The following is a 23,924-nucleotide window of genomic DNA, read 5'->3' on the forward strand; positions in this document are numbered from 1 at the left end:
AGTTAACACAAAAAGGCGGCAGCCAGGGGGGCGGATATTCTGAGTGGCGGAAAAAGCCACGCCACGTGCAACGCACTAGTCATGGAAACAGCCCATGTTTCGTCACAGTCAGTTGGTCGTGGTTTTCCTTCTCGGCGTATTTATCTGAGGACAGGTATCCGCTAAATGATTCCCACTTTGCTTCCGTGATGTCAAGTGATCAGCTGAGAAGAGTGCTCCACGTATCATCTTCGAAGGATGCCGTGGGTCTGATGATGGTCATGTGATATGACCGAAACCGGTCACCTATGTTCTTGTAACATACGTGGTGCGATTAAGACGGAATTAAAAAAAAATTTAAAAAATTTAATCACTGTTCCCAAAATCTTTATTAAAATTGTAATAAAAATATAATTAGCTAATTAAACAACATTTTTTCAGTGGGGTGATTAGCTATCACTGAAGAAATTTGTAATGCATTTTACTGGCGATGATGCTGTTCACTGAACGGTCATTAAAATTATAATCGATGCATTTCATGGGCAACACGCAACAATAAGAGAGAAAAATTCTGGGATAACTAGATAAGGAAATGTGAGTAGATAATATTAGGAAAAATAAAAGATAAACTTGGCTAGGTAATAGTTTAATTTTACGTAGCCAGGTAACTCGTGTGTATATCTCAAGGAGGCTTTAATCAACAGTACATGACAAATAGTTTATGTTTATGATGATTTTCACAAAAGTCATTTTGTTTGACTTGAGCTATGTGTAATATAAAGCGACGATGCCCGTCAGTTGTCGACGTATATATTCAGTAGTGCATATAGTTATTAAGATGAATTAAATACTAGGCGAGGTTACAGCATTCGATTTTGTGTGAGGAAGGTCACTGTTTGTTACTGCCACCCCCTCCCCACCCCGACACCACCTTGCGGCGGCGCGGTTCTTTCCGTCCCTTTACGACGGACCTGCACCTGCCAGTGAACAATGTCTCAGCAGATCATCAGTAGGAAAGCCGAGTGAAACCTACTGTACTTCGACGTGAACCAGGCTGCAATTTAAGTCACTAATCTACGTTTCGGGAGAAAGTTTCCACATGAAATGAAAGGTTGGAAATTTTATCCTCAATTAATATATTCTGAAACTTATGTGAACACGTACCACCGCCAAGCCCAGGCTAGTCTTCACGCAGTCACTCACAATCCCTTTCATTCACGTTAGCACGTTTATGATGTTGCATTTCCCGAAAACGTAATAGCTACAAACATACGGATTGTTTTTGATTGAGAATGCTCGCCAAATATTAAGTCTGTCGGTACCAAATGTAGTCACAGTTTTTAACCACTGACCTGCTCAATACGCCTCGCGGAATTTATGTCTTTTCTCGTCACAAAATTAACTTAAAAATTCCGAAATTTCTACACGCCCATCGGAATAATTATGCCGTCACTTTACCACACTTTTGATGTATGAAACACTGTTAGATACGGCAACTTATCATGTGCATCGGTACTACTACTACGCACGTCCGAACTATTTTATGGCTAGGCTTCGACTCTTCTCTAGAATACTCTAAGTTTTCTCTACCAGCAGAGAAAGGTGCGTAAAGAACATTGCTTTACCATTTGTCAGTTTACTCAACAGCCAATAGCAGTCCCTCGTTAATCCGCGCTTCTCATCAATAACCAATCGCAAAATAGTAAACCTAACGACTACACTTTTTACTGACATAATTATCTAATATGCTGAAGTTTTGCTTATGCATAAAGTTATTTACTATTATTATTTATACCTGAATTAACTTTCCATTTATCATAAACATACTTTACAAATTTATTCTACAAAAATGCCCTTTGTCCATATCCATACTTCTTCGAAAGGTTTCTACACTAAATCCCACTACATAGTTCTTTAAACAATTATCTTCACATTAACCTTAAACCACACTCACGCATCATTCATATTGCTAAAACACATTTATAACATTTTACATACACAACAAGACATAACAACACTTTATGAAAATACTAGAACACTTTATGAAAAACATTTTATTACTTTAGTGCACTCTAGTGAGCACAATCGAAACTAAAATCACAGTCCCCCTATCCAATACTGTCCTCTATCGGCCGATACATAAACTACGTGTGCGTCCAGTCTCCCGTCACCATCTGTCACTATCCAGCTATGAGACAGATGTCCCACTTAACCGCCTTCAATACAGGATCGTTATACGGCGCTACGCCTCACCACCACCCCACGACCACCAATGTAATTTTCAGTCACCCCACTTTTATGAGTCACAGATGCGTAAGATTTTGACTACAACATATGTATAATGTTGCTGTATAATAATAATTTGTTTCCCACCATTCAGTGAAATACATTGTCCAATCGCTATTATGTGACCACCTGTGGAGAGCCTAAATAACCAGCTTTTTCAGCGCTATCAGTTGCGATAAGTACAGGAAGAGATAGTGAGGTTCTGGAAGACTTCGTTGCCATGGCCAGCAGCGCTACGTAACCCGAGTGAGGACACATGGCACCAACAGCACAATCGAGATTGTCTCACAGATTCTCAGCTAAATTTAAATCTGGGCAATTTCGTGTCTAGGGGAGTACGGTGAACCCATCCTCGTACTCTTCGATCCATGCGCGTACACTGCGTGCTATATGACACGTTGCACTGTCCAGCCGGTAGATGCCACCATGCAGATGAAAACAGACAGCATGCATGGTGGATATGGTCTTCAAGGATAGATTCATACTTATGCTCATCCGTTTTGGGGTTCAGAATGATGTGATTATCAAGGGAATGCCACTAAAATATTCCGCAGACTATAGCTGTTGCAGGGTGTTTGCACTCAGACGTTTCACGGTGTATACGCTAGTGGCCATCCGTGCGATGGAGCATGAAACGTCGTTTATCTGAAAAGGCCACCTGTCACCACTCAGCGGACATCCAATAGTGGAACTGGCGTGCCAATTCCAGCTTTCGTTGCCGAGGAACACCTGTCAGCGTGGGTGCACAAACTTGGCACCTGCTGCGCGGACCCACACGCAGCAGCACTTTCCGAATTGTCTTGGAGGAGACGCTATTGCAGCCACGTGCTCCATCAGGGCGGTCAGCTGCTCAGTATCTCCACGACTATTCTCCAGTTCAAATCTCCGTATTCGTCTTTTACACGTGTTACCTACAGCCCGTTCTCGAATCACAGTAGCCTCGGCGGCGTTTTCGGATAGCTCCATTTTGCCATGCGCGGTATAAATTAACCATTACGGCCCGTGAACGGTTTACAAACTTAAACGTTGCGATAATGCTTCCACTGTTGGCCGGAAAGCCAATGATTGTGCTCTTTTGGAGGTCAGATAAATTCCTCCGTTTCCGCGCTGCGGCGACGACTCCACTATTTCCGCATCTACCGACGTGCTTTATGTGCCGTCCAGCCGGCCGGAGTGGCCGTGCGGTTCTAGGCGCTACAGTCTGGAGCCGAGCGACCGCTACGGTCGCAGGTTCGAATCCTGCCTCGGGCATGGATGTGTGTGATGTCCTTAGGTTAGTTAGGTTTAATTAGTTCTAAGTTCTAGGTGACTGATGACCTCTGAAGTTGAGTCGCATAGTGCTCAGAGCCATTTGAACCATTTTGTGCCGTCCACTGCTATTGCTGCTGCCTTCCGTCTGAGAGTGGTTATTGCATGTAGGCGTCGAACGTAAGTGGTGGTCACATTCACGTGACTGGGTCGTGTACACTGGACGTGTCACGCAAGTTATTTTAGGGCCGTAAATGCTACGTCTTAGTTTACTCGCCGAATTTTTCTGAACACATGTCTGGAAACTACGCTAATGCAAGCGAGTAACTGAAAGGGGGGAGGAGTGAGATTTCCTGCAGTCTTTACTGCCTACATTCGGGAAAAATTTGCCTTTCTTTTCTTAGGTAAGCGTCTTTCCCCGTCTCTCTTGCCTTTCTCGATTTTCTATGGATTGCTGGTATCACCTTTGCGTTCACGAATCGAATCGGATTTGTTGTTGACAATATGGACAGCACATGACTGGTCACCTTCTCCAGCGTGAAATGTTGACAAGGGTGCAAGCCGATTCACAATTGCTAGCTCTCAGCATAGCAACTACTAAATATCCCGTGTTTAACATAGCACATTATCTGGAAATTTCGAGAGCCTTAGCTTTCACGCTACTTAAGTCTCCGAAAGCTAACTGAAAAATGCGGAAATAAATGTGTGAAAACAACGTCCTTAGGGGATGGGGGAAGGGGATCAAGATCATTTTTAACTCCTTCACTGCCCCGCGTCCCCCCAACTTTCATCGGCGCTTTTGAGAGTTAAGGAGATGATGGGACGGAGTTCGACGCCCATACATCAGCCGAGGGCGTTCTCACGATCCGTATACCCATTCGACAAACAGTGAGTGGCAGCGGAGTGCAGCATGTAATGGTACTTGAATTACGCAACCATTACGGCACCTCACCTGAACCTCTCGATACCAGTAATATTCTACTTTGTTCCTGCAAAATAGTTGACATATATCTGAGACAACATTCAGATTTGATTTCATTTTTGATACATCGATATGTTTATATTTCAATGATATTATTCTTATGTGTGTTCTTTCTTTCGTCACTATGATCTTTGACGTACTTCTAACTCTGATTTTTGGGCGCGTAAGCGATAGTCAGTTAGTTTTTCAGCTGTTAGAGAGTCGGACCTTGAAAAAGTCAAGTCTTGGACGTCGTGTTGTAAAGATGCATATTGTAGTAGGCTTATAAAATGTGAGGAAGATGTTTTCAAGTATGTTTTGTATTGTGAAGTGATGTTTAGTGTGTTGCATGATATTGCAATAAAATCAATTAAAAGGAAGTGTAACTTAAATTCGGAGTGCTGATTATTTCTTTTACATCACCATTGTGCTAACGTGGCAAGGTTTAATCTCCAAGAATGGTTTGAGAAGCGCATCTACAAAACTTTTGAATATAACAGGATAAAACTTAGGCCTCTTTGCATCCGAGCTTGGAATCATAACCACCTAGATTTTCAACGATTGAGCCATGATTTTACGACGAGACCTGCGTGGGAAACGCAAAAAGAAGAGTGACTAGTTTTTTTCATTATTACATGAAATGACTATTAATTGTGCTCTAATGACACCTACCACATAATATGACTGATGTTGCCCGAAAATGCAGTATTTAGTAGCGTTAGCAACACCACAATGTTTATTAAAATTTTGACCTTTGTTGTGGTAGGGTTGTTAGAAGTGGTACGGTACAACCATCTCCGGGCAACGCTTTATTCCTAATTTTTTTATATACACCTATACGTGTACCATTCTTGTTTCGGTCACGTAGTTAACTACGACTGCTGTGGCCGACATGCTTCGTAGTCATAAGCGTTAGTATAAAACGTCCCGCCGCTGGTGACAATAGTTTTGGCGTGTGTAGGACATAACATAAACAGGAAAAGTAACAGACTATGTCCTTGCTTAAGAAAATATTGTACCACTGCCATGCTGATACACACACACACACACACACACACACACACATATATATATATATATATATATATATATATATATATATATATATATATATAGACCGGTATATTTGAAACGGCAATAAAAACTAAACGTGCAGCGATAGAAATACACCGTTTGTTGCAAGATGCTTGAGACAACAGTACATTTTCAGGCGGACAAACTTTCGAAATTACAGTAGTTACAATTTTCAACAACAGGTGGCGCTGCAAGTGATGTGAAAGATATAGAAGACAACGCAGTCTGTGGGTGCGCCATTCTGTACGTCGTCTTTCTGCTGTAAGCGTGTGCTGTCGACAACATGGTTTATTCCTTAGAACAGACGATTTTTCTGGTGTTGGAATTCCACCGCCTAGAACACAGTGTTGTTGCAACAAGACGAAGTTTTCAACAGAGGTTTAATGTAACCAAAGGACCGAAAAGCGGTACAATAAAGGATCTGTATGAAAAATTTCAACGGACTGGGAACGTGACGGGTGAACGTGCTGGAAAGGTAGGGCGACCGCGTACGGCAACCACAGAGGGCAACGCGCAGCTAGTGCAGCAGGTGATCCAACAGCGGCTTCGGGTTTCCGTTCGCCGTGTTGCAGCTGCGGTCCAAATGACGCCAACGTCCACATATCGTCTCATGCGCCAGAGTTTACACCTCTATCCATACAAAATTCAAACGCGGCAACCCCTCAGCGCCGTTACTACTGCTGTATGAGAGATATTCGCTAACGACATAGTGCACAGGATTGATGACGGCGATATGCATGTGGGCAGCATTTGGTTTACTGACCTGGACGGCTTCGTCAATAAACAGAACTGGCGCATATGGGGAACCGAAAAGCCCCATGTTGTAGTCCCATCGTCCCTGCATTCTCAAAAAGTACTGGTCTGGGCCGCCATTTCTTCCAAAGGAATCATTGGCCCATTTTTCAGATCCGAAACGATTACTGCATCACGCTATCTGGACATTCTTCGTGAATTTGTGGCGGTACAAACTGCCTTAGACGACACTGCGAACACCTCGTGGTTTATGCAAGATGGTGCCCGGCCACATTGCACGGCCGACGTCTTTAATTTCCTGAATGAATATTTCGATGATCGTGTGATTGCTTTGGGCTATCCGAAACATACAGGAGGCGGCGTGGATTGGACTAACTATTTGCCAGACATGAACCCCTGTGACTTCTTTCTGTGGGGACACTTGAAAGACCAGGTGTACCGCCAGAATCCAGAAACAATTGAACAGCTGAAGCAGTACATCTTATCTGCATGTGAAGCCATTCCGCCAGACACGTTGTCAAAGGTTTCGGGTAATTTCATTCAGAGACTACGCCATATTATTGCTACGCATGGTGGATATGTTTAAAATATCGTACTATAGAGTTTCCCAGACCGCAGCGCCATCTGTTGTTGACAATTGTAACTACTGTAATTTCGAAAGTTTGTGTGCCTGAAAATGTACTGTTGTCCCAAGCATAATGCAACAAACGGTGTATTTCTATCGCTGCACGTTTAGTTTGTATTGCCGTTTCAAATATACCGGTCATTTTTGAAACACCCTGTATATATATATATATATCAGATTTCATGGTAGTACATGGTAATTCTGTGACGATGCTACAAACTTGCAGGAATGATGGAGCAGATGATTTTGATAGTTTTGGAAATTTTACCTCACAATTCTGCTCTGTTTAGAAAAGGAGGTTATTTCACCTTTGGACGGGGACGTGTGTACATTTTTCAAAATTCTTCTTGTGTTTTAGGTACGTTTCTTCGTTTAGAATATTACTCTGATCTTTGTTTGATGTGACTACTAATTTCCACTTCTGTGGGGTAGATTTGATATCTGCTTTTAACAGCTATGTGTAAAACTGACATGCACTGTGATGTGTCTGTCGCTTCCTGATTTTGCACTGTTATATGTGTACAAAACGCTGATGGATTATTTTCATCATTATTCATCTGTTAACGGAATCTCGTTTTAAAATTTCTTCCCATTTAAATTTTATTTCATAATCTCCAGATCGAGAAAATTTTCTCGGTTGTTCTAATAAATGCCATATGTGTGTGTTGGACATTGTAATCCAAAATTATAAACGTGCCCCAATCCCCATGGCATATAGCATTATATATTGTACTGTTGTGTACCTTCTGTGTATATATTGTCGTTCTTCAAATTCTCGAAAACCTTCATGAGGACTGTGATTGTTTAAAGCATGGAACCTGTAGCTTGTATAGTACTACTGTAGACCTTTGGCATGCTTTCAAGGCTTTAGAAACAGCACTTGTTCCTACGAACTGTATAATTTACAGAATCACTGAATTGTAATACGGTATTTTCAGAGACGTAATTGTGAAACTGTGAAGTTAGTTTCCACTCGAAGGATTCTTGGAAAGGGCCGCCATTAATTACCATGGCATGCATTACACGAGTATTAAGAAATAACTCAACAGTCGTGTAGCCTCAACTGCCATAGTCCTATGAATCCATGAAGTACGAAAGTTTTAAAAAGTTAATATCAAATCGCCATACAAAAAAGGCTACAGCTCTTAAACGTTTATTAATAAAGGCAATAAATTCCTTGTTTGGGTCAGCGATCATTATGGATTTCTTACGGAGGAAAAGTCTAATCGGAGTACTTGTTTAGATGTTTGGCATTCTGGTGACGTGGGTTAAAGTAGTGAAAAGAGGTATGAAAAAAATAATTTCAACGGATCTACACCAGAGCGTTATGCAAAACATCACCACAACGAAAGAGTTATAATAAATGTAGCATCAAATATTTAATAAACAAATGACGCCGATGGCAGATGACTATTGATCCTCTCACATTGAAGACGTGTACGTAGTGATCGCATAAAATATTCGTAACCAACCCATTTGTAATATTTAGATTTTCGTCATAGCGAGGAACAGTTGTGGAAGAACACTAGCTTCCGGGTATACATAGAACGTGAAACTTCTGCACATGCAGAAGTGTGAGAGAATCAGGTCGTTTGTTGACATCCGCAATTCTGCATTTGCCTGTGTAATGAGCTTCACGTGTAATGAGATATCTCCTAGTACGTTGTTTCTTACACAGAGAAAATTCTGTTGAACCACTCTAAGTGTTTGGAGAAGTCCTCTTCCGGAGGTGGAATGACATCTTCAAAAACTGTCTCGGCTACATGGCAATTTGTGGTGTGCCACTACTCTTAAAACTCGAAAAGCAACCCTTCCATTTTCATCAGACATTCAATGCGATAAACACAAATTGCTTGCGAGCCATATACTGGCGATAATAATCCTTTGACCAAGAGTATCCCAACTGGCTTCTTCCGAATCTAGAGGCAACGTAAAAAGGGTAGACTGAAGAATAAAAACAAACGAATATTCAGTGTAGTCTCTCTGAACAATAATGCACTTGGTCCAGAGATGTTCCGATGAATGGATACCATATCGAAAATTAGAATCCTCCAGGCCTCCAAAATACTTTTATTTTGGTGTTAGTACTCGTTTGAACGAAATATCTGTCCACCGATGAAAATTTCGAATATGGGTACGAGATGGAAAATTGATGGAGCTAAATCAGGCGAAGAAAGCGGGATAAGATGGGTCTCGAAGCAATTCGTACGCCACGGGCCAATAAAATTGCTACACCCCGAAGATGACGTGCTACGCTCGCGAAATTTCACAGACAGGAAGTAGATGCTGTGTTATGCAAATGATTAGCTTTACAGAGCATTCACATAAGGTTGGCGCCAGTGGCGACACCCACAACGTGCTGACATGAGGAAAGTTTCCAACCGATTTCTCATACACTAACAGCAGTTGATCGGCGTTGCCAGGTGAAACGTTGTTGTGATGCCTCGTGTAAGGAGGAGAAATGTGTACCAACACGTTTCCGTCTTTGATAAAGGTCGGATTGTAGCCTATCGCGATTTCGGTTTATCGTATCGCGACATTGTTGCTAGTGTTGGTAGAAATCCAATGATTGTTAGCAGAATAAGGAATCGGTGGGTTGAGGAGGGTAATACGGAACGTCGTGCTGGATCCCAAAGGCCTCGTATCACTAGCAGTCGAAGTGATAGGTATGTTACATGCATGGCTGTAACGGATCGTGGAGCCACGTCTCTATCCCTGAGTCAACAAATGGAGACGTTTGCAAGACAACAAACATCTGTATGAACAGTTAGACGAAGTTTGAAGCAGCATGGATTATCAGCTCGGAGACCATATCTGCGGCTACCCTTGACGCTGCATCACAGATAGGAGCGCCCGCGTTGGTGTACTCAACGACGAACCTGGCTGCACGAATGGAAAAACTTCATTTTTTAGGACGAATCCAGGTCCTGTTTCCAGCATCATGATGGTCGCATCCGTGTTTGCCGACATCGCGGTGACCGCACACTGGCGTATCAGCCGGCGTGATGGTATGGGGTGCCAGTGGTTACACGTCTCGGTCACCTCTTGTTCGCATTCACGGCACTTTGAACAGTGGACGTTACATTTCAGATGTGTCACCACCCGTGGCTCTAACCTTCATTCGAACCCTGCGAAACCCTACATTTCAGCAGGATAATGCTTGACCGCATGTTGCAGGTCCTGTACGGACCTTTCTGGATACAGAAAATGTTTGACTGCTGCCCTGGCCACCACATTCTCCAGCTCTCTCACCAGCTGAAAACGTCTGGTCAATGGTGGCCGAGCAACAGGCTCGTCACAATACGGCAGTCACTACTCTTGATGAACTGTGGTATCGTGTTGAAGCTGCATGGACAGCTGTACCTGTACACGCCATCCAAGCTCTCTTTGACTTAATGCCCAGGCGTATCAAGGCCGTTATTACGGCCAGAGGTGGTTGCTCTGGGTACTGGTTTTCCCAGGATCTATGCACCCAAACTGCGTGAAAATGTAATCAGATGTCAGTTCTAGCATAATATATTTGTTCAATGAATACCGGTTTATAGTCTGAATTTCTTCTTGGTGTAGCCATTTTAATGGCCAGTAGTGTATTTTACTTCACGTGTTTTTGCCACATAAACGAGAGTTGTCTGTGGGTTCGCACTGTTTTGATGAATGATGATTTTCTTCCTTGCCAAACCTTACCTTTGTTCGTGTATATTTTGCAATAGTTGGTCCACGATGTTACCGTAGAATGGTCTCGTAACGGTTTGACCAATGGAAATATAGTTTATAATGAGATTCCCTTTCGCATCTGAGGAAATCGCAGAAGCATTATTTTACGACCCCAGTGTAACAGTTCAACTAACACATCAGGATAGAAATAAAAATCGGACAATGTTCATATCACTGTCTTTCTTTGGTGGCGTCAGGATTCCACAACGTGCAGCTATGGCCGGCAATAAAGGGTCAGCATACTGTACACGGAAGATACCCGCTAATGCGCTGCTTCCTGGACTCGGGTCGGCGCACAGGCCCCAGATCGAATCCGCCCGCCTAATTACCGGCGTCGGCTGGTGTGTCGGCCAGCCTGCATGTAGTTTTTAGGCGGTTTTCCACATCTCACTAGGTGAATACCGGACTGGTCCCCACGACTCGCAGACATATGATCACGTTGTCACTATTTCATGGATTACACCAGAAGCAGACAGCTGGGGTACACTAATTCCGTCGCGGCGGGGGGTGGGGGGGGGGGGTGGGGGTGTGTACTGGGCGGTGGCAGGAAGGGCATCCGGCGACCCCTTACAACTAACCTTGCCAAATCCGTTCCTAGCCGTGCCGAACCTGCGAAACCGAGTGACAGGGCGCCAGCAAACGAAAGACAGCAAGATACTGTACGCGGAAGTCTATTTAGTCAGTCGGTTCGCTGAATGGCGTGCATCACTTAGAACTATTGGAACGCTATGTGGCCCTACGCCGCCCAGAAGCGGAGCGGACGGCGTGTACTCACCCCGTCTTGGCGAAGTTGGCCCAGTAGCGCATCATGCGGCGACTCAGCTCGACCTCGTGCGGCGTGTAGCCCTTGCGCGGGTCCAGCGGCTCGCCGAACACGTAGTTGATCTCGTCGCCGTGCATGACGCCCGTCCACGAGGGCCACGGGTTGCCGGCGGAGCGGTGCTTGAAGTAGTACATGTACACGTTGTTGCCCGTCTCCGCGTAGCGGTGCGCGAACTCGTTCACGTTGCACGTGAAGTGGTAGTCGCCCACCATCTTGTCCAGGGCGTCGCGGTTGCCGATCGGGTCGTCCGGGTTGGCCCAGTCGGTGTACTCGAAGACGATCGCCTGGCGCGCCACGTTGTTGACGTACGGGTTGAGCTCCCGCACCGCCTTGAGGTACTCGTCGCGGCTCACGTACACGTCCTCCTCCTTGCGGAACAGCTCCGTCAGGTAGTAGATGATGAAGTAGTACCTGCGGGAGCGTCAGGGTATCTACAACTCGTCCAATAAATGGTTCAAATGGCTCTGAGCACTACGGGACTCAACTTCTGAGGTTATCAGTCCCCTAGAACTTAGAACTACTTAAACCTAACTAACCTACGAACATCACACACATTCATGCCCGAGGGAGGATTCGAACCTGCGACCGTAGCAGTCGCGCGATTCCAGACTGTAGCGCCTAGAACTGCTCTTCCACATCAGCCGGAACCGAAGCCAGACTGCAGTTACAAGTGTAAAAGAACAAGAAGGCAGAGATTTGTTCGGGACAGGAGTGAGAGTTGACTGTAACATATTCCCGTTGCCACACTGCGTTACCAGTAAACGAAATCGAAGAGATGTTTGAAACTGGATGTTAAGTTCAAAGCAAGAAGTAGGTAAAAATAAAAAAAATAAAAAAGACATTGAGGCATCTCGCTGATGCTGTAATACAGTCGGGAATGGCAAAGACGCTGTAATACTGTCAGAAACTGCAAAGGCTGCAACATCAGTTGAACGGAATGTAGGGTCTTAAACAACGTTTATTATCCACAAAAATAACTGCAAGTCTCTAGACGAACGGAAGTTTCCAAATGATTGCAAATGAGCACAGGTAGTTCCAGTTTTCAAGAAGGGTCGTCTAACAGATGCTCCTATATCTCTGACATCGATCTCTTGTTTTTTTTCCTCGCGTAACATGTCATTTCTGGTAACCAAGAATCTACTCTGTAGGAATCAACATGGATTCCGGAAACAGCGATAGTGTGAGACCCAATTCGTTTTATTTGTTCATGAGACCCAGAAAATATTAGATACAGGCTCCCAGGTAGATGCTATTTTCCTTGACTTCCGGAAGGCGTTCGATACAGTTCCGCACTGTCGCTTGATAAACAAAGTAAGAACCTACAGAATATCAGACCAGCTGTGTGGCTGGATTGAAGAGTTTTTAGCAAACAGAACACAGCATGTTGTTATCAATGGAGAGACGTCTACAGACGTTAAAGTAACCTCTGGCGTGCCACAGGGGAGTGTTATGGGACCACTGCTTTTCACAATATATATAAATGACGTAGTAGATAGTGGCGGAAGTTCCATGCAGATTTTCGCGGATGATGCTGTAGTATACAGAGACGTTGCAGCATTAGAAAATAGCAGAAAAATGTAGGAAGATCTGCAGCGGATAGGCACTTGGTGCAGGGAGTGGCAACTGACCCTTAACATAGAAAAATGAAATGTATTGCGAATACATAGAAAGAAGGATCCTTTATTGCATGACTATATTATAGCGGAACAAACGCTGGTAGGAGTTACTTCTGTAAAATATCTGGGAGTATGCGTGCGGAACGATTTGAAGTGGAATGATCGTATAAAATTAATTGCTGGTAATGCAGTGCCAGGTTGAGATTCATTGGGAGAGTCCTTAGAAAATTTAGTCCATCAACAAAGGAGGTGGCTTACAAAACACTCGTTCGACTTATACTTGAAAATTGCTCATCAGTGTGGGATCGGTACCAGGTCGAGTTGACGTAAGATACAAAAAAGAGCGGCGCGATTCGTCACAGGGTTTTTGGTAAGTTTGATAGCGTTACAGAGATGGTTAGCAAACTCAAGTGGCAGACTCTGCAAGAGAGGCGCTCTGCATCGCGGTGTAGCTTGCTGTCCAGGTTTCTAGAGGCTGCGTTTCTGGTTGAGGTATCGAATATATTTCTTCCCCCTACTTATAACTCCCGAGGAGTTCACGATTGTAAAATTAGAGAGATTCGAGTGGGCACGGAGGCTTTCCGGCAGTTGTTCTTCCCGCGAACCGTACGCGGCTGGAAAAGGAAAGGGAGGTAGTGACAGTGGCACGTAAAGTGCCCTCCGACACACACCTTTGGGTACGTTGTGGAGTATAAATGTAGATGTAGTTGTAGAAAATAAGGACACAGGAATGTAGTCGAATTAAATCAGGCGATGAGACAGTAATAGTAATAGACGAATATCGCTACTAGTGTACAACGTAAAGGAGGATGGAAAACGCAGATTAGAAAGAGCTAGAGTGGAGATTCTGAAAAAGACAAATGTTGTAATGTGCAGCATAAATCTAAGTGTTAAAAGTCGTTTCTAATGTATCTCTGCCTGGTCTGCAGACTTCTACAGTAGTGCAATGTGGAAGAAGAAGGGAATGCACATTTTCGAAACTGGGAGCTAAGACACACGTTGTAGATTAGATTGGTAGATCGAATGCTTAATGAGGAGACCCTTAATGGTATTGTGTAGAAATGAAGTTTACGGTAAAACATAATTAAGAGACGGTATCGCTTGCTAGAACACATCCTGAGGCATCAAGGAATCGTCAGTTGGTAGTAGAGGCATGTAGTTGGGGGGGGGGGGGGGGTGGAGGGTAAAATTGGAGAGGTAGAACAAGCTTTGGACACAGTCAACAAGTTCAAATCGTTGTATGTTGCAGAGTAGGCCAGATGAAAAGGCTTTCAGAGGAAATGTTGCAGTGGAGAGATGCATAAATCTAGTCTTCGGACAATAATCTGTAGTGGATAATGAATACAAAAACAGATAAATTACACAGTTACTCTAAAGAGTCAATAAAATAAGGTTTGATTTGATTCGCTGTTCTCTTAATTTTATATTTTATTACCTTATTCATTATGAACGTGATGGAATCATGGCACTCCAGCTCCCGTATACTTCATGAGCGATGGTTTTCGGTCAACACATTTAGGCAGCGTACATATAATGTGTAATTTGACCGATTATTCTTTCAAAATACATCATCGTCACATTTGACTTTTAAAACAAGTTATCACCATTGCATAAGCTGCCGGTTAGCCATTTTGAAGTGGTGTACAAGGAACGTTTTGTGCTCCAGTTCACGCAAAAATCTGTTCAGGTACCATTGGTGATCTTGCAGCTCTCGAAGAATGAAATTACAATGCTGCGAGTAATGAGTATAGTGGACAGGGGCGCTACTAATGTGGTGTGTGGACTGAAAGTTGGAAATGCGGGTCTCACGGGGAGCGTGCTATAGAGCGTCTGCCATCTAAGCAGGAGGTCCCGGGTTCGAGTCCCGATCGGGGTATACATTTTTCAACGGTACCCATTGATATTTATCAACGCCTGCAACCAGCTAAAGGTCTGGATTTCATTGTAATTCCATGAAAAATTCTATCCTATATATATGTCATCAGATCCATGGGTTGAGAAACAAACGTTCTTGGCAGCTCTTTCAGAAGTGCCAACAACGTTAAATAAACAATCTATGGATATGATGATGAAATAGAAATAGGTCAGTGACTTTGTCATTCCTTACATATACTCCGCTGAAGTCCAGTTCAAAATTGTTGAACATCGAAACCTATAATTGTGGATTTAACATTAACTTTGTACCTCAGGCACTAAAAATTAACTATCAACTGATGTGTGGGGCTATTCTCTCACATCGGGAACATGCGGGCACCTCCACGTCGGCATTAAAGGTATGTTTACAGATGTGTGACTATCCGTGCGTACTAGGTGGGCGCAACCGCTGCAGTTAGAGGCGGAGGCGCATGCACCGGTGTAAAGTTGTGCAGACCTCTGAACTGTGCCTACGGATGGGCAGGGGACTTACCCTCCCCCCCCACCCCCCCAGACGGTGAGATGCGTGTCTCTCCCTGCAGCGTGGGGCAAGCACAGACGCAAGACGACTAGCCACAAGGCACACAGGTGTAAGCGCACTTTCGAATAATGCCTAGCGCCTGTTAGGTTTGCTTTTGTCAGGAAGAGACCTTGGAAAGTATATTACCATTCAAATGTATTATAGCTTAAAATATTTAAGTGTACTAGTAGCTCATGCTTACTTCAGTTTGAATTAAAGCCTTGCAAGCTGAAACCGACGGCGTACGTTTCATACAGCTCAAGCGACGAGTTAGTAAACACCCGCCTTGGCCTTACCATGGATCATATACAGTTAGATTGTTCCGTATTTCGCCCCCTGACCTAAGTTACGCTGATCGCTGCAGGTTAGTATGTATGATTCCAACCATTATACTTTTCTGATACTCTCAGCAGCTATAACGGGCATGGCCACGCACCTCCCCCCTTACGTTGTAGCTACGGCAGGAACGCAATTGAGGCATACTGTTTATCGCCAAGGTTACCGTGAAATACTGTGAAGTTAACAATTAATGTAAACAGACTATGTAATAACGAATCGACAGTCGGTATTTATTCTGTAGCGCCGGTGGCGTACATCGGGTAACTGACGGCTAGTGAAACTGCGACTCTGAGAGCCGCTACCCCTCCGATCGGAAAACTACCCCATCCACGACCGTTTTGGTTAACTCCACATTGATGTTTAGCCTGTTTTTTGTCGTTTATTTGGATCAATATCACTTTACATTTCAGCGAAAGATAGACATTTCTGTAAATCTATAGTGTATGATGTTATTCCAAATACATAAAACACGTATTCCAAACCGGCATTGCTTGCAACAATGTCATTCCATTTTCATTTTTTATATTAGATCTGTGAAAAGGTGCGAAAAACTACAAATATAAAATGTAGTAGATACGCTTTAATTGCGTTGGCTCATTTCCCTTAACGGGGATAGGACGTCAAACGGGCCGACTTGGAGCAGGAGAGGCACCACAGGACATTTTAATTTCCACTGTCTATACTTTTAAAAATTAATTCATAAAACTTTAACAGCATGACCAGGAAGGATTCGGGATTCATATTTATAGCAGTAGAGGCTCAAAAACGTAACAAAATACAATTTTTTACATGTGAAGCTCCATCATTTTTTCACTTACTACTGGTTGCATTTGTTGCTATAGGTACACTTTATTCCTAAGTAAGAGAGATTCTTCGATGACTTTTGGACAGCATACACATCATAGTTACAGGTGTGTGAAACTCTAGGAGTTATTTAATTTATGAAAAAATGAATGAACTGTTACATATTAAACTTCATGTTTAGAAAAAACTCAAGTTTTATAGTAAATTATCTCCATTTTTCCACAGTTTTTTAATAGATTTGGAAAATTCTAGAGTAACATACACTTGTAACTACTGTTTGTATGCTATGAAAAATTCATCGAAGATACTGTCTTACTTAGGAAGGAAAGTGTACGTATAGCAACAAATGCAGCCAGTAATAAGTGAAAAAATTATGAAATTTCACTTGAAAAAAAAAGGTATTTTTTTAACTTCCACTGAGATGAGTATGAATCCTCAAATTCTTCCTGGTCGCGGTGACAAAGTTTTATGAATTTATTTTTAAAAGTACAGACAGTAGAAATTAAAATGTCCTGTGGTGACTCTCCTGCTCCAAGTCGGCCCGTTTGACGTCCTACCCCCCTTAACCTAGTAGTCGTAAACAAGTCAAGTGTTTCGTACCACAGAGAAGCAGAGCTTGCGGAACTGTTGCGCAACACATTCCAATCTTGATTTTCTAATTTCCATTCAGACATCTCCGACCCTTCCCGATTTAGTGACCCCTAACACTTCTTGCATTACTTTTTCCTCTCTCGCCAAACTCCTACCTCGTTCTCTCTCTCACCTACTTCTGTCACCATTCCCCACTGTTTTCGCCTACCACAAATGAAAGAACCGCGCCCCTATGGATACGGTTCCCAGAACAATGCCCCAGATACGTCACTCACAGAGATCTTGCGATTTGATTGTGAAAGTGTAGGGAGTAGTAGCTGGTTGTTACCCCTCTTCGGTGTTGCTGCCCATCATGATGTTGGTCTTCTTGAAGTTCTTGGCCGCCAGCGAGCGCTGGGGAGTCTCGTCGAGGATGGCGCCGTCGATGATGGGCACGAAGGGGAACTCGCAGATGCCGAGCGTGCCCCACTCGTTGTTGACGAGCTCGGTGGCGTTCTTGCGGCGCAGGCAGTCGATGACGGACGGCATCTCCGCCTTGGTGTGCGGGCAGCCCACCGCCTCGGCCAGCCGCAGCCCGCGCAGAATCGACTCCTCGCGGTCGATTATGGCCCACGGCGCGGTCGGCGAGCCGGACTGCATTATGGCCTGCAAATGGGTCGCCACCATTACTGCTCACTCGCCCCCAGAGGCTTATTATTATCAAGTTTTGGAGGCATTCGTAAGAGTATGATCAAATCTGTGTTTGCTCCCCTCATCAGTACCGTTCTCCATCTAAAAGCCCGTATTGTAATTGTCGATGACAGGAGCTGCGGTTCCAAAGTAGTGAGAGTTGACCCGTGCTCGCGTCTGAATAATTAAGTCATAATCATGCTGAAAGACATTATTGACATGTCAGATGTAAAAATTAGATCAGGAATATTGTGTGTTAAGTGATACATAAATAATGTATTGTGTTGTGTCCTGTCGATTAATAAATACGGGAATGAGTTCAAATGTTCATGTGTGTGTGAAATCTTAAGGGACTTAACTGCTAAGGTCATCAGTCCCTAAGCTTACACACTGCTTAACCTAAATTATCCTATGAACCAACACACACACCCCTTCCCGAGAGAGGACTCGAACCTCCACCGGGACCAGCCGCACAGTCCATGACTGCAACGCCTAAGACCGCTCGGCTAATCCCGCGCGGTATGTTATTGAGTCAATAAGTAAGTCGCAAACTGGGAATGAGACACCAGAGCCACATGTATCAGTCTGAAATTTATTTTTTCTTTTCAACATACTTCCTTTGTGAAATTAAACACTTATTTCATCGTTCGACAAGGCGTCAAAAGCCTGCACTATATAATTCTTGTGGCAGCGTTTGCTTGTAAAGAGTTACCTGTCTGGAAATAACAAGCTCATTTGGTTCCTTAAATTGCTGTAAGCCACAAGACCTATGTGCCCTGGGTGTAGCGAAATATTCCTAAACGAGCAAACAATGTTCCATTACTGCATGAACAAAGCGGCTAGAATGCCTTTTGTTTGTGACTTTCCTGCCCTTTGCTGAATTTCTGTATTCAGCTGAACTTACATTTTCACCAAATACAATTCCGATTTTCGCTACTGATGTCCTCTGCGTGCAGTCCTTCGGCTCATAAATATCGCGTTGTTGTAGTCGGGTACATACTCATAGCACTCCTGCCACCTTGGCATGACCGCAGATGAAGAATCAAATGGGTCAAATGGCTCTAAGCACTATGGGACTTAACATCTGACGTCATCAGTCCCCTAGATTTAGAACTACTTAACCTAACTAACCTACGGACGTCACACACATCCAAGCCCGAGGCAGGATTCGAACATGCGACAGTAGCAGCAGCTCGGTTTCGGACTGAAACGCCTAGAACAGCTCGGCCACGTTGGTCGGCGAACAATCATTGGCCACAGAATAGCACGTATCGGCTACGTTCCACGTGGCATATGCTGCATCCTTCCAGATACGTATAGGTGAGAAATTTGAAACGATACACAGCATTCTGACATTTGCGACTTATTTGTTGATTCATATTCGTACATCCGACGATTTTCTGGAGATGTGAACACTCGCAGACTTGGTGCTTTAGTGTAGACCAGTAATGTAAGAAAAGGTCTACGCTAAATGAAAATATTACACGACTAGCTAAACATTTACTTTTTTAATCGTGTCGAGGAGAGTACATACATCGGCGTGTCGACAGTTACGCCCGCAGAAGTGAACAGGAACTGAGTGTCATGCAACCATTGTGAACTTTGCATAATGGGACGAAAAACATTAAATTATTGCAAAACTGTGTCAGCCAACAACTGAAATACAAGTGCGGATAATCATAGACTAACTGGAGTGCAGCCCACATGTTAAGTATATTTTTATCGTATCAACACATAAATTACACGAGACTCGAGTGTGAATCATTCCAGTGCGTCCTTTTCCAGCATTGTAGGCATTAACTGAAGGTTGGAAATGTCACACACTAAGTGTCTTTCATAAAACGCGTTTTCTATGCTACTCTGTTTTTGGAACTTTGCTTCATGCCCCTAGACTTGTTCCAAATGGGAATCGTGGGGAAGTTGTTTAAAACATTCATCAATAGATGGTGTATGATGTTTGTGCCAAGCGCTGCTTGCCTCTGGGTTCTCACGTCGCATGCGTCAAAACATCCCCCATTTAGTTGATGCACAAATTGTGTGCTTGCCATAGAGCATGTAATGCTTTGATTGCATCAATGAATCATAAGTTGAATGGAAGAAGATGAAGTGGGTCTCGAAAACTGTAAAACGAAGTTGCAGAAGTGTGCACAGGAAAGACATGTTTCTGGGAAACATTATGAAAAGTATTTTCTTCCTTAATAGCACACGGAGCTCTGCAGTGAACCTTACAACATCTGATCCCGAAAAGGGAGTTGTGCAAAGAACAGAAGTTTTACTAAGATGGTATCTGTTCTTTCGGACTTGTCTGAAAGAACGGATACCATCTTAGTAAAATATATACTTAAGACACACCGGCCACTTGACCATCTTCTTCTTCTGTGCGAATGTAAAAACAGTGCCCGATCTCTTACGGGAATCGGCAACGCGCCGCGAGTAATGAGTATAATGGGCGGGGGCACTACGAATGTAGTGCGGGACAATACGTTGAGAATGTGGGTTTTGAGGGAGGCGTGCCAGAGATAAATCCCTGCAGTCGCGCTATCCACTGTGTTCTCGGAGGCTCAGATGGACGCCGGCACGGTAGCTGAGCGTGTTCGGTCAGAGGGTTTAGCTACCTTCTGTAATAAAAAAACTGAGCAAACGGATCAACGAACAACCAGAACGAGTGTCATGGGGCGTCCGCAACGAACAAAGACAACGAACAGTGTAGAACAAAACGGGATTAAAAAAAAAAAAAGGTGGATAGAGCGTCTGCCATGTAAGCAGGAGATCCCGGGTTCGAGTTCCGGTCGGGGCACACATTTTCATCATTTTCCGTTGACGTATGTCAAATCCTGTAAGCAGCTAAGGGTGTTCATTTCAGACAGAAGTCAACAGCGAAAGATGTTTTTATTGAATTTAGTGTTGTTATTCCCGCATAAAAAAATTTAAGGGGACAGAAAAAGTTTTTGTTGACTGCAGTTCTACCATTTAAAACATTATTGATGTATCTCTTGAACTGTATAATCATAATTCAAGTGTAGAGCTTCAGTATTAATGGCAGCTGAAGCAAAAACGTCCTTAGCGGCACTTACTATCAGTCAGTAAACAGGTACCGCTGCTACAAATCATTATGTGTTTAAGCAGACTAAACACCTAAGGTCCTCAGTCTCCTATTCACTCCTTAGGACGGAAATAGTGGACACCATCTGTCTGTTCTTTGAGTTAATTCTACTGGTGTGGGAAAGTTTTCTAAATATTTGTGTGTCGTGCATCTGAGGAGGAACGTGGGTAGAACTCAGGTATTCACCTAGTGCGACTGGGAAATCGCCTAAAGAACACATCCAGTCCGGTAGGCATACCGGCTCTCACTTTTATTCCGCCAGGCGGATTCGAACCGGGGCCGGCCGGTTCGCCGTTCGGGAAGAGGGTGTTTCAACAGGCGCTAGTATCCGGGTGGGCTTTCCCTGGTTTAGTGCCTAGATCGTTCACAATGACTTGTTTATTTACTACTGTGCCTCATTATTTTTTGCAGTGATCAGGCTGGCACTGTATTCTATGGTATCAGAATAGCTTCCGAGTTCTTGGATACAAATACGTTACGTGAAAAAACATAAATTGTACTTGATTGCCTTGGAAAATTTGCGATTTGTCACTTAGAACATTCAAAATTTCAAAACTCAAAATTGTTGCACAGACAAACGCTAATGGTCAATCACACGCATGTACATTAACATGCACGGTGAATAGCTATCAGTACATAGTGAAGTGGAAGTCGGAAAGGAAGTACAAATCAGGGCTGTTATTCAATTTGTTTACTGAGTAAGCTGTGAGAGAAACCAATGAGAAATCTGGAAACTGAATTAAGGATCAGGGAACAGAAATAAGAAATTAGAGAAACAGTAATTTTTTCAGAGGTAGTGAAAGTTTTGGAGAAGCAATTGGACGCAATAGCTAAGTTTAATTTTTTCCCGTCTCCCGCTACAACTTCTTCATTCCAGAGTATCACTTGCACCAAACGTCCTCAATTATCTGCTGGATCTATTCCAATATCAGTCTTCCCTACAATTTTCACCGGCTACAGGTACCTCAAGTAATGTGGAGGTTATGCCTTTATGCCTTAACACATGTCCTGTCATTCTGTTCGTTCTTCTTATCAGTGTTCTCCCCATTTTGCTTTCTTCGCCGATTCTGAGGAGAACGTCCTCATTCCTTGTCAGTCCATTAAATTTTCTACATTCTTCTGCTGCTCTACATCGCAGTAGCATCCATTTTCTTCGGCTTAGGTTTTCCCACTGACTACGATTCACCAGTATACAATCTTGTCCTCCAAACTTACATGCTCAGAAACTTCTACCTCAAGTTAATGCCTATGTTTGATACCAACAGACTTGTCTTGGCCATAAATGCCTTCATTGCATGTGATTTCCTGGTTTTCATGTCGTCCTTTGTTCGCCCGTCATGGTTATTTTGCTCCCAAGGTAGCTGAATTGCTTAATTTAGTCTGCTTTGTGACCACCAAATATGATTGTAGGTTTCTCGCTATTTTCATTTCTGCTACTTCTCATTACATTTGTCTTCTTCTGGTTTACTTGAAATCCTTATTCTCTATTAATTAGACTGAATATTAAATTCATGGGCTCCTCTCATTCTTCTTCACTTTCACTTTCACTGACGATATCAATGTCATCAGCGAATCTTATCTCTGATTTCATTTCAACCTGAATTTCAGTGCACTCATGACCTTTTTTCTTTTTAATTTCCGTCGTTCCATCATCGACGTACGGACTAAAGAGATATAGCGAAAGGCTGGATCTCTGTCTTACAACCTTTTTAATACGAGAACTTCATTCCTGGGCTTCTAATCCCATTCTTCCCTCCCGGCTCTTGTACATATGTTACCCGTCTTTCCCCGTATGTTACTCCGATTTTTCTGAACATTTCGAATATTTGCATCATTTCACATTGTCAAATGCATTTTTCAAACAGATAAATCCTATGAAAGTATCTTAATTTTTCTTTATTGTTACTTCCATTATCAAATGAAAGTCAGGACTGCCCCTCTGGTGTCCTTACGTTTCCTAGAGGGAATCTGATCGTCATCTAACAGATGTCCAGTTTTCCTTTTCATTCTTCTCTACGTTTTCCTTGTCCGCAGCTTGGATGCATGACATATTAAGCTGATGGTGTGGTGTGCTGTCTAACTTCGAAATTGTGTGCATGATAATTTTCCGAAAACCTGATGCTATGTTGCCAGCTTCATAGAGTGTGGAATAATAATTGCCTACCACGTGAGTGATAGTCATTATTATTGCACCCTATAAAGAAACAGTCATGGATTTCAGCTGCATCCATTATGGATAAAAGTCTTATAGATGTTACACACCAGCTTTACTAGTCGTTTCAGCCAATGATTTGATAAATTCGGATGGAATGTTATCTACCCATTATGCTTTCTTTGATCACAAACCTACCAGAGCTATCAACTGAAGACAAAGTCTGTAAATGAGTCTGCGATCATTTTGTGGCACTTTATTTGTAAAGGCCGTCTTGTCTCACAAAACTTTCATAAATCACTATTACCTATTTCTGCTTCTGCCATCCTCAGATCTGTCACAAATAAAAAGTAGTGGTGTAGACATCTAAGTTCTGTTAGCTGAAGGAATATCCATAACAAGCCTTGTCGTACACGAGAAAAATAAAAAGAAATATATCCTAAGGAAATGCAATCCGACAACAAAGGAAGTAGGTTACAGTACGCTTGTTCGCCCAATGCTTGAATACTGCTCAGCAGTGTGGGATCCGCACCAGGCAGGGTTGATAGAAGAGATAGAGAAGATCCAACGGAGAGCAGCGCGCTTCGTTACAGGATCATTTAGTAATTGCGAAAGCGTTACGGAGATGATAGATAAACTCCAGTGGAAGACTCTGCAGGAGAGACGCTCAGTAGCTCGGTACGGGCTTTTGTTAAAGTTTCGAGAACATACCTTCACCGAAGAGTCAAGCAGTATATTGCTCCCTCCTACGTA

At 43.2% G+C, this 23,924-nt stretch overlaps 1 protein-coding gene across 4 annotated transcripts in view; it reads right to left on the bottom strand.

Annotated features, from left to right (window-relative positions):
- The window catches only part of LOC126335497 (acetylcholinesterase-like), a 2,358,475-nt gene that overhangs the window by 552,439 nt on the left and 1,782,112 nt on the right, over positions 1 to 23,924 (bottom strand). For all 4 annotated transcript variants that reach the window (XM_049998832.1, XM_049998833.1, XM_049998831.1 and 1 more), the window contains 2 exons: positions 17,576 to 17,892; positions 11,416 to 11,874 (listed from right to left, as the gene is read on the bottom strand). In XM_049998832.1, coding sequence (XP_049854789.1) covers positions 11,416 to 11,874; positions 17,576 to 17,892 — 776 coding nt within the window. The remainder of the gene's footprint in view (positions 1 to 11,415; positions 11,875 to 17,575; positions 17,893 to 23,924) is intronic.

This window comes from Schistocerca gregaria, chromosome 2 (genome assembly GCF_023897955.1).
Source record: "Schistocerca gregaria isolate iqSchGreg1 chromosome 2, iqSchGreg1.2, whole genome shotgun sequence".
Lineage (NCBI taxonomy): Eukaryota > Metazoa > Arthropoda > Insecta > Orthoptera > Acrididae > Schistocerca > Schistocerca gregaria.